At 39.7% G+C, this 12,369-nt stretch overlaps 1 protein-coding gene across 5 annotated transcripts in view; it reads left to right on the forward strand.

The window, feature by feature from the left end:
* The window catches only part of LOC115221116 (chromodomain-helicase-DNA-binding protein 8), a 158,239-nt gene that overhangs the window by 65,824 nt on the left and 80,046 nt on the right, over positions 1-12,369 (forward strand). For all 5 annotated transcript variants that reach the window (XM_029791330.2, XM_036510432.1, XM_029791333.2 and 2 more), the window contains 4 exons: positions 505-613; positions 7,275-7,400; positions 9,706-9,777; positions 12,307-12,368. In XM_029791330.2, coding sequence (XP_029647190.1) covers positions 505-613; positions 7,275-7,400; positions 9,706-9,777; positions 12,307-12,368 — 369 coding nt within the window. The remainder of the gene's footprint in view (positions 1-504; positions 614-7,274; positions 7,401-9,705; positions 9,778-12,306; position 12,369) is intronic.

The following is a 12,369-nucleotide window of genomic DNA, read 5'->3' on the forward strand; positions in this document are numbered from 1 at the left end:
AGTAAACGGTTCGGAATGAATGAGTTTCTACTTTCTTAAGAGTTCTTGCTGTCTAAATGGTTATATGTTCAATAAATAAGATAAATCCAAAGACAAGAGATCAGTTTTCTTAACTGTAATGAATGCAGCCATTTAGGAAGCTTCTCTGGGGACACGAAAAGTTCTCTGCCTGACTCTGGTTGCAGAGAATTTGACTTTGATCTGTGACTTGTTTCCGTTTAGAAAATCACAAGTGTTACTACTCAAACATGTAAACACTTTGAACGGTGCAATTTCTCATGGACCTCAGCCTCCTGGCTTGGTTTTAACACGCACAACACTGTTTTGACTGGGTTTCAACTTGAAATATTCTTTTTACAATGTACAGTTTCAGTGCTCTTATTTACTGTCTTTCAGCAAAGTGTGTGTGTGTGTGTTTGTGTTATCCACAGCTTGTTTTACCAAAAATAAAGTTTATCATTAAGTCCGTGGTCATTAATCTTGCCGTCTTTTTCTCTTCATCAGAATAGTGAAACCAATTTTGCGAAAGAAAAAGCAAACTGGATCTGATAACTCCGACATGGAAGTAACACCACCACCGTCACCAAAAGGAGATAATGATAGTTCGGTCCAGGTAAGTTCATAACGATCACATTATTTAGTTTTCAGATAGTTACCTGAAAGTGACAGCTGACCTTATATGGAACTAAGAACCAAAAGCAATCTCGTCACTGAGACTGTTCTATATTACTGGTCATCATCATCCAGTATACTCTGGCCATCAAGGGCCAGTGACATCTTGCACTTGTCAGATTTTTAGGCTGTGGCTGTGTGGTATGACGTTTGCTTCCCAACCACATGATTCTGGGTTCAGTCCTACTGTGTGGTGCCTTGGGCTGACCAAAGCCTTGTGATTGAATTTAGTTGACTGAACCTGAAAGAAACCTCTTGTATGTATATCATCATCATCATCATCATCATTGTCGTCGTTTAACGTCTGCTTTCCATGCTGGCATGGGTTGGACAGTTTGACTGACGGCTGGTGAGCCAGAAGGCTGCACCAGGCTCCAGTCTGATCTGGCTAAGTTTCTACAGCCGGATGCCCTTCCTAGCGCCAACCACTCCGAGAGTATAGTGGGTGCTTTAAGTGCCACCTGCATGAAGGCCAGTCAGGCGGTACTGGCATCAATCCTGCTCAAATGGTGCTTTTTATGTGCCACCTGCACAGGAGCCACTCAGGCGACGCTGGCAACGATCACGCTTGAATGGTGCTTTTAACATTCCACTGGCATGGGTGCTAGTCAGGCGGTACTGTTATCGGTCATGACAACGATTTCACTTGCGTCAATAGGTCTTCGCAAGTGTAGTTTATTTTCCAGTGATTGAAGGGTACTCTTAAATGGGCTGGTTACATAGCACTGGCATAGGTCACGGTTATGGTCTCATTTGGCTTGCTGGGTCTTCTCAAGCTGACAATAATCGGTTAGTTTTTATGCGATTCGAATGGGAGATGCAAATTAGGGGGGAAAGATGCTGTAAATTATCAGTGGAAAATAACTGACCAGAGACAATCCTGCAACTGAGTAAAACATGTTTGTGGGGCAGTCCTGACAAGAATGGGTATTACAGAAGAGATGACCCAGAAACCGAGGCATTTTTTAAACTTGTTTCTTTATTAAACTACATAACTCATATTTGCATGTGGCAAAAAAATCTAAAACTGATGATGGCAATGGGTGGTGAGTCCTGTAAAACAAGAGGAAGGACTGAACAGGCTTTAGTCACAAATCACAATTGTTTCTGTGCATTAGTAACAACTTTTTAGTGGCCGAGTGTACCATATCATATTAAGGGTAAAGGGTAAAGACCCCCTTTGGGTAATGAATGACCATGGTATGCACCTAGAAAGTTCCCTTCTAAAGCACAAGTCTGGACAAGGTTGTTTATGGGAGACTAACAGTCACCCATGTGTACCAGCCTCCCTTCTCTTTCTGCCACCAATGTTATCCAAGGGAAAGGCAAAGGGGCTGATACAGCTTGGCACCATTGATATTGCTGCTCATTTCTACAGCTGGAGCAACATTCATATTATCATATCATTTTATAAATATGATGTGGTCCAACCCATGCTAGCATGGAACATGGATACCACATTTTGCTCTCACTCTTTCCTCTAAATTTGAGTAGCCATGTAGCTCCTTTACAACATGAATTTGCTCTACTCTAACCCTTTGTCTCACACCCTTAACCTTCATCTAACACGAGGACCACCCCTGCTTCCTTGGGCTTTATAGAAAAAAAGCACCCGGTCCACACTGTAAAGTGGTTGGCATTAAGAAGGGCATTCAGCCATAGAAAACATTCCGAAGCAGGGACTGGAGCATGATTCTTTGAACTCATCTGATCCTTGCCAAGCCATCCAATCCATGTCAGCATGGAACGTGTATATTAAATGATGATGTTAATGTATATATGTGTGTGTGTGTGTATAATAATTGTAATAATAATAATTTGAGGGAATATTATTCCAAACTTACAGGGAAAAATTCAATTTAGAAATAATATGTAATTTTCTAGATGCTGTAATTTAAGTTTTCATTTTGAATTGATAAAAGGTGTTTTTTTTTCTAATTTATATATATATATATATATATATATATATATATTGGCAACTAAAGTGAGATTGCAAACACAGCCAATGCCAGGATTGACTGATCGGCCCATATAAGAGTACCCTTGATGCGATATATGCTTGGGAAGACCTGTTGAGTCAAGTAAAACCAAAATCGTAGCTGTGCCCAATGCCCCCTGGCTGGTTCCTGTACCAGTAGCATGTAAAATGCATCGTCCGAATGTAGTCAGTGTCAGGTCCGCCTAACTGGCTCCCATGCTGGTGGCATGTAAAAAGCACCATCCGAGCGTGGCTGATGCCAGTACCCACTGACTGGCTCCCATGCTGGTGGCATGTAAAAAGCAACCACTACACTCTTTTAGTGGTTGGCATTAGGAAGGGCATCCAGTTGCAGAAACATTTCCAGATCAGATTGGAACCTGGTGCAGCCTCCTGGCTCTCCAGACCTCAGTTAAACCATCCAACCTATGCCAGCATGGGAAACGGATGTTAAACGATGATGATGATGATGATGATGATGCATATATAAAATGATGTAATTATTTTGGCTCTGAAACATTTGCATCCTTACAAACTTATAAACCGTATCTTAGAACACAATCATCCCCTTCATCACTTTATCCACCATGTTTAATGTGCAAATGACTTTTCAGGTGGGTTTGTAATAATATTGTTTAATTTCAAATTGAAAGCAATTAATGGTTTATCAATACAACAATCAATAAAAGTTGTATTCCTCCCCTTATCTCTCTCTCTCTCTTGCTCCCATAACACTTTTTTTTCCTGGTTTGGGCAGTTTTCTTCTTCATTGTATGATGTTGTTTTGCCCCTGATCGTGCAGACCTATGGCCAAAGACATTCCAGTTGTCACCATTGTTTTTTATAGTGACATAATGTATATAGGACTATATTATGACTTGGCTGCTGTTTCTAACAGCGCAATTGACCCCGTGTGTGTGTGTGTGCTTTGACTTTCTGTTTGTCTTTCTTTCTCTAACAGCTGACAATGTTAAATATAAAACGAGTCAGCAATTGTGGGAATGTTGTTCGTGATATTTATTGATATTGTTGTTGTTGTTGTTGTTAGTGGTGATAGACGTGATGATGTGTATATGAACTCTGTTACTAATTATGTTAAACTGTAAAAATAATAAAAAACACAGATGGTAGGAGGCAGGTAATTTGTTATGGTGGCAGGCCTCGTGCATGTTTTGGTAAAAGAGAGAGAGAGAGGGGGGAGTGATCTGAAATATGTATTTTACCTGAAGGTAGCCAGCCTTCGTTTATGGTTTACTAATCCACATGTTAGGTAGCACCAAATGATACCTGGAGGATAACAAAGTGTAAAGAGAAAGACAGAGAGAGAGAGGGGGCAGGAAGGGGAAAAGGTTGTCATTAGAAGAGGTGAGAAATATGAAGAGTAGAGGGAGAGAAGAAATGAGGAGGGAGGGCAAAACAGGAGTGAGAGAGAGGGGAAGATTAGAAAGAAGGGGAGGTAAAAGCAGAGAGAGTGTAGGGAAAGCAGGAGAGAGAGAGAGGGAGATTTGAAAATGGATGCAGTTGAAAAAGAGAGTCTCTGAAGTGATAGGATGAGGAGAGGTTACAAAGGGAAGAGTTTTGAGAAAGAAGAATAAGGGAGGGAGTGGTGAGAGTAGAAAACAATGAGATTAGTAAGAAGAAAGAGAGAGAAATAGAGACAGAGAGAAAGAACAATTGAAGGAGATAAAACTGTGTGTGTGTTGATGGGAGTAGGAAGAGATGACTAATTATCTCTTGTGATACTTTCTCAATAGATTTCTCTCAAAATCGTCATAATTCCCACAGCTATGTTGATGTGTGTGTATTGCTTAGTGGGATTTTCTGGTTTATTGTTGTTTGTTTTTTTTCTTCTTTTATACAAACTAGAGTTAAAAAAAAAGAAAACCCAAAATAAGCAAACAATATCTGGTGTCTCTGTAAATAACATGCAAACAAAACAAAACATTTCAGAAGTTATGACTGATCTTTCTAATGTGTTATGTGTGAGAGAGTGAGTGTGTGTGTGTGAGAGAGAGAGAGTGTGTGTACGTACATACGTATGTACTCTTTACTCTCTTTTACTTGTTTCAGTCATTTGACTGCGACCATGCTGGAGCACTGCCTTTAGTCGAGCAAATCGACCCCAGGACTTATTCTTTATAAGCCTAGTACTTATTCTATTAGTCTCTTTCGCCGATCCGCTAAGTTACGGGGACGTAAACACACCAGCATTGGTTGTCAAGTGATGTTGGGGGGGGGGATTAAAACACAGACACACAAACATATACACGCACACACATATGTACGACGGGCTTCTTTCAGTTTCCGTCTACCAAATCTACTCATAAGGCTTTGGTCAGCCTGAGGCTATAGTAGAAGACACTTGCCCAAGGTGCCATGCCAGTGGGACTGAACCTAGAACCATGTAGTTTGTAAGCATGCTACTTACTACACAGCCACTCCTGTGCCTAACATACACACACACATAGAAGGTTGAAAAGGAACACATGAGTTGATATGTATAAGGAAAAAAGGCCAAGATAGAAAATGCTAAAATAATTTTATCACAAAAAACATTTTAGTACCGGTTTCAGTCATTGAGACTTTTTCAACTGTAAGTATGGAAAACAATGAAATTTTGGAAAACTTAAATGAAAAGTTTTTTAAAAGAATATTTGCATAGTATTCAAATACAAGGGGCATTTTCTTCTCTTGTTTACTCATGTGGGTTCGAACCCACAAGAGAGACAGAGACAGGCAGAGACAAGGAAAATGCCCCTTGTATTTGATTACTATGCAAATATTCTTATAAAAAACTTTTCATTTAATTTTTCCAAAATTTAGTTGTTTTCCATACTTAGAGTTGAAAAAATCTCAATGACCGAAACCGGTACTAAAATGTTTTTTGTGATAAAATAATTTTAGCATTTTCTACTTTGACTTTTTTTCCATATATATATATATAATATATATATATATATTTACTAGTTACATATAAGACAGAGGGAGTGTGTGTCCTGGTCAGAGTTTGTGTCCATCTATCCATGCACATTTTTGCATGTCCATACAGGTGTGCTTATGTTTGTGAATTAACTGGTTGTGGTTTTATTAATGCATTTTCCCCCTAAGTGGATTAGTGAGTATGTGCGTGCATGCACGCGTGTGGGTCTGTGTCTGACCCCACCACTGGTTGATAATTGGTGTTGGTGTGTTTATGTGTACATAACTTAGCTTTTCAGTGAAAGAGATCCTTCAAGGCGGTGCCCCAGGATGGCCACAGTCTCATGAATGAAACTAGCAAAAGATAAAAGATATGTTACATTTGTTCCCATTCTGCATTACTTATTTACTGTGAGATGGATTTACCACCGGCACGGAAGCCAGTCAGCGCCGCCTTGACTGGCTTCCGTGCCGATGGCAAGTAAAAAGCACCAACCGATCGTGGCCGTTGCCAGCCTCCCCTGGCACCTGTGCCGGTGGTACGTAAAAAGCACCCACTACACTCACAGAGTGGTTGGCGTTAGGAAGGGCATCCAGCTGTAGAAACACTGCCAGATCAGACTGGAGCCTGGTGCAGCCTCCTGGCTTCCCAGACCCCAGTCGAACCATCCAACCCATGCTAGCATGGAAAACGAACGTTAAACAATGCTGATGAAGAAGAATTGTTGTTTAGCGTAGGCCCAAAGTAGCACCAGTGTCAGAATGTGAACTGTAAATCTTTCCGCTCATAGTATCTTTTCATATCAGTTTAGTCAGCTCTATATCCAGTCCTTCTGATATTCTACTACTTTCTCCTTGGCGCTAAACAATGGCAGCAAACTTAAAATCAATGAAGCTTTCCTGAGTATTTCATGCTGAGTTTAACCCCCTCCTATTGATGTCTCAGAAAAGAAAAAGAAAAAAAAGTTGGATTCCACTGAATCAAATAATATTATTGATTCTCATATCTGAGGTGAACAGTCAAGTAATATTGATTCCTATCTGAGGCACGAGCATGACTGTGTGGGTATTTAGAAATCTCTATTCCAAATACATGGTTTTGGATTCACTTCCACTGCATGGCACCTTAAGTGTGTTCTGCCACAGCCTCAGGCCACCAACCAAGTGGATTTGGTCAATTGAAACTGAAAAAAAAAAGGTGCAAGTCTTGCATGTGTGCATGGATGGATGAGCATCTGCATGCTGTCTCTTTGCCTGGACATCACATGGTAGCTGTAGGCAAGTGTCGGCATCATGCAAAGGGTGTCCTTTGTTTCCAATCTTCCATAAAAACATGTCTGGCCATGGGGGGAAATAATATCTTAATTAGGAGGGTTAGTGACAGGAAGAGCATCATATGCCCAAGGAGAAAACACTTTACAACCATTTAACCATTTCATTAATATTTTTTCATTGTAATGTTGCCCCCCCCCCATCATTAGAATGATAAGACGCTGCTCTTTCATCAGTTTGCACAAGTGACAACAAGTTCCATTCCTTTGTGTTTGAATAAGATGAGTCGGAAGGATGTCCAGGGGGTAAAAACAATTCCTCCCTTCAAAAGGATGCCTTACCAAAAAAGAAAGAAATAAAACTCAGCAAAAAAAAATGAGTAAAGTAAAATAAATAAAAACTCTTATTAAACTTTTGTTTTCTTTTATTTCAGAAGCGACGATCGGCTCGTAATACGAAAAGGAAAAAATATTGTGATGATGTGGATATCAGCTTTTCTGATGATAATCCTGAAATTGATGTTGAAACTCTGGATGGCACATCTCTGCTCAACAGAGTGGTAAGAGAGTTTTTCTCAATTTCTTTCTCTCTTCAGTTTCCCATATTTTTTATTCTTTTTAAACTATCAAGTGAAAGATTTTATTTACAACTAGCAGAGACACCCGGCATTGCCCGGTTACATTCAATTGAAGAATTAGACTTTTCTGTTATATATATATGGATACACACACACACACACACACATATATGTTATATAGGAGCACTCCGTCGGTTACGACGATGAGGGTCCCAGCTGATACGATCAACGGAACAGCTTGCTCATGGAATTAACGTGCAAGTGGCTGAGCATTCCACAGACACGTGTACCCTTAACGTAGTTCTCGAGGAGATTCAGCGTGACACAGAGTGTGACAAGGCTGGCCCTTTGAAATACAGGTACAACAGAAACAGGAAGTAAGAGTGAGAGAAAGTTGTGGTGAAAGAGTACAGCAGGGATCACCACCATCCCCTACCAGAGCCTCGTGGAGCTTTTAGGTGTTTTTGCTCAATAAACACTCACAATGCCCGGTCTAGGAATCGAAACCGCGATCCTACGACCGCAATTCTGCTGCCCTAACCACTGGGCCATTACACCTCCGAACACACATCATCATCAAATACATGAAAGTACATGAAGTTTGTTAAAAAAAAAGGGGGATCATGTATATACCTCCTGGCTGTTGAGATTATAACACCCGCCAAATGAATTCTCTTGATTCAACACTCTTCTCATATATGAGCATTTCCACCACTGACAATGCGTGTGCATGTGTGGCTGTCATTGCAGTCACATTTTCACAAGAGATTCTTTCATACTGACTTGCTACTTTTACAATTCAGAACAACTTGCATCTCTGATTCTCACACTGAAGAACATCTGCAAACCTTAGTTGAACTTTGGGCTTATTTCTTTGCTAAGTATTTCTGTTTACTTAACTCCCAGATATTGTTTGGTGCTTCTCCCTTCCATTCTCTCCGGCCTCTTCTCTTAAGGTTCATGACTATATCTACCCTACCATTCTGTCTGTCTGGAACCCTGTTTCATCTGTGCTCTACAGTAGGCTGTCTCCTGGAAGCTTCCAATTGCCTTCTATATCATAAGCCTCCTCCTCCACCTCCTCCTCACTATCAACTTGCACTTCTTTGATCTTATGTCTAGCAGAAAGACCTTTCAGTTTCTGTACCTCCTCATTGTCCTCTGTTTCACTAATCGCCAGTCTGTTTTTGAGTGGTATATTCTTCACCAACGAAAGACATTATGTATAGCCATTTGTCTGTCTTGCTTTCTGATGAATAACAAGTCTAAGACGTTGTTCACCTGGCAGGTAGTCAAGTGGCTGATCAATATCCTCAAGTTTAGTATTGGAAGTGGTTAAGTCATTTGTATCACAGATCTTCAAGAGACTTGATCCTTCTTAATTCCTTGTATCCTGTCTAAAGTATCGCTGTGGCCCAGAGTAGCCATCATAGTGTTAACCAAAATGTTTATCAAATTTATTGGATATCATAACAAGATCAGTTCTTGATAAACCAGAAAGCATAGAAATGGTCCTTTTAATCCTTTCTTAGTCCTAATTGTGGAGCTTAGGCAGACATCATTGCCTGTTGTGTTGCTCATGTCCTGTCAATTTTTCAATTATTCTATCCATATAACTACCTCGGTAGCTTTATCTATTTCTTTGCAAATAATCTACTCTACTCTTCCGACTCCTGTAATTAACTCAGATTTTGTTCCTCTGTTTCTTGCCTGTAAGAAGTTGATGGAGGCTTTCTACATTGAACCATTTTACACAGCACACGTCTGCTTATCTCTGATCTAGCATCTCTTACAATGTCTCCAGAATGACTTAAGCTGCCCCCACTACCACTACCATCAGTTTGTGTGTGTGTGTGTGTACATGTATGTATGCATGCATGCATAAATAGTTATGATTTTTCATTTGAAGTTGATGAGCTTCATAAGTTCTTTCCATAAAGTTTTGTCTGATTGGTCTACAGATGCCCGAGGACCCAGAACATGAAGTTAGTTGTAAAGAAGTTACGAGATTTTAGCTTCAAAATAAAAACAATAAACCCTATTTGTTATATTTTATACTTTTTGTGACCAGTTACTTTTGTATGTATTAATTCTTTGAAAATTGTTGAAGGTGTGTGTGTGTGTAATGGTATTGTTTATGCAGGTTAAGATTATAATAATAATGAAATTATTGTATACAGTGCTCAGGTGCACCACAAGCTCAGGTGCACCAGATTGTGAACTTTCTCTGTAGTTTGTTTCCTGTGACACATGAATGATTTTGGTTAATATTCATTTTCACTTGCAGGATGTTATTGATGAAGATATTATGATTGTGGAGAAAATTCTTGGATCTAGACTGCGGAAAGTTGACCCTAACGTATGTTGTTATTATTATTATTATTTAATTCTTCATTGTTTTGATTTGTAAATATATAACTTGGTCCTGACTGTAAGGTTGCAGGCAAGGTGTGTGGTTAAGGAACTTGCTTCATACCCACAGGATTCCTGGTTTGATCCAACTGTGATGCCTGGCAAAAGTGTCTGCTTTCACACTTTAGGTTGACCAATATCTTGGACGAAGACGGAAACTCTGTAGAAGCTTCACACTTTGATACTTTGTTTTCCGGACCATTTTTTTTTTTTTTTTCCGATCCATTGTATCCTTCGTTGCGTGCTGTAGTTTAATTCCAGGTCAGCACAGACAGAGCAAGAAAGAGCTATCATCAAAGGTATTCCAACTTCGACCATCCCGTCTTATATATTCTCCCAGATTGTAATCCAAGACTTATAACATTACATGATTTCAATGCGAACATTTTCGAAGAGGGTGGTCTAATTTCGAAGGACTATGATTTAGCTGTTGTTTCTAGCATGTTGATCGATCGCATAAAATGAGGCCAAACACACTTCGTTGTCGCGTTTTTATACGTTGTGGTGGTCACTGGAGAGGAAGACACAAAGATACACACAACACAAACTGTGAGGGGCATTCAGCCATAGAAAACATGTTATGGTTGAATGTTGGTGCAGTCCAGTGGCTTTCCAGATCCTATTTAGCCATCCAGTCTATTCTAGATTGGAAAATGGATGTTAAATAATAATAATAATTGGCACGTAAAAAGCACCATCCGATTGTGGCCGTTGCCAGCCTCGCCTGGCCCCCGTGCCAGTGGCACATAAAAAGCACCATCTGATCGTGGCCGTTTGCCAGCCTTGTCTGGCACCTGTGCCGGTGGCACGTAGAAAGCACCCACTACACTCATGGAGTGGTTGGCGTTAGGGAGGGCATCCAGCTGTAGAAACATTGCCAGATCAGACTGGGCCTGGTGCAGCCTTCTGGCTTCCCAGACCTCAGTTGAACCGTCCAACCCATGCTAGCATGGAAAGCAGACGCTAAACGAAGATGAATGAATATATATATATATATATATATAATATATATGTTTGTGCAAATGATTTGTCATTTCATCCGATTGATTTACTATGGTGTCTTGTGATGAATCTACTTTTTCTTATTTAGGTTTATATAAATAGACGATATATATATGTGTGTACACCCCACACTATGGAGAATAATGTATATGCCATTGTCTAGAATCTTTTCTTTCTCCCATTTACTTATTTCAAACTTACACGGTGGCCTTTGTGTCCATGACCGTTTAAACATTATTTGATTTATTAAATTTTATCTGTTACATGTATGCAACTGTGTATAATTATGCATTATGCTATTTGTTATTATAAATTATATTTTATTAGAAGTAAAAATAATGATGGCATTGCATGGTTAGATTTGTAGTGTGGTTAATCGTTGATATTTAATTTAGGTCGGTATTAGTTATAATACTTATAAGGAGACTGTCCCAGATTATGTTGGTGTCAGAAAGATGTTTTCAAAAGACCCAACAGTCTTGTCCAGAGTCTGTAAGTTTAATCCAAAGAAACCTGTGTCCATCTCTGGAATGGTTTTTATCTCCTGTCTTTTTCTTGTTTCGGCCGTTAGACTGTGGCCACTGGGACACTGCCTTGGGGAATTTTTAGTCAATCAATTAGACCTCAATATTTATTTTTTAAAGCTTGGTAATTATTCTATCGGCCTATTTTGCTGAGCTGCTAAGTTAGAGGGATGTAAATACACAAACACTGGTTATCAGGTGGTGGCAAGGAACGGGCAGGAATATGCGTGTGCACAGACACACACACTCTTTATACGACAGGCTTCCTCCAGTTTCCATCTACCAAATCTACTCTTAAGGCTTTGGTTAGCCCAAGACTGCAGTAAGCTCTAGTGTCCAAAGTACTGCATATGGGGACTGAACCTGGAACCATGTGCTTGGGAAGCAGACTTCTTACCACACAGCCACACCTGCTGATCTATTCCTGACAGTCAAGGGAACTGAAGAATGCTGGATTGTGTGGTGTCCTACCTTATAACAAAAGATCTTTGATGAATCTGGGCTGAAGAACTAACCATTTGGTGATTTTCCAGTTTGAGTTGGGTGGATGAAATGGGGCCAAATGTGGACGGAAAAGGGTCTGGGATACAGGAACAAAATAAAGTTAATGTGACAAAGAATGATATGGAATGTCAAGAGATGTAAGACCACTTAGTATTGTGGTTGTTTAGCCCTAGGTTGATCCTAAATGTACCAACCTATAGCAAAAGGCAGCCAACCATGACCACGCCGCTCAAACTACGTTAACCAATGTATCCTTCCTTAATTTTAGATTGTAGTATGTGATTTAAAGGAGGTTGGATATTTCTAGCAAGTCCAGAGAAGCTGTACTTTTATTTAGAAAAATTCATTAGTTTAGTGTGAAACGTAAAGGTTATTAATTATATATTGTTTATACCAAGAATTGTCGCTTGTTTATTGGGCATTGTTTTTTTGTTTTTTTTTTCCAGGCGACAACTGATGGAGAAATACCTGAAAGGGAGGAGGAGTTTTTTGTGAAATACAAAAACTAG

The sequence above is a fragment of the Octopus sinensis genome, linkage group LG17, assembly GCF_006345805.1.
Source record: "Octopus sinensis linkage group LG17, ASM634580v1, whole genome shotgun sequence".
Taxonomy (NCBI): domain Eukaryota; kingdom Metazoa; phylum Mollusca; class Cephalopoda; order Octopoda; family Octopodidae; genus Octopus; species Octopus sinensis.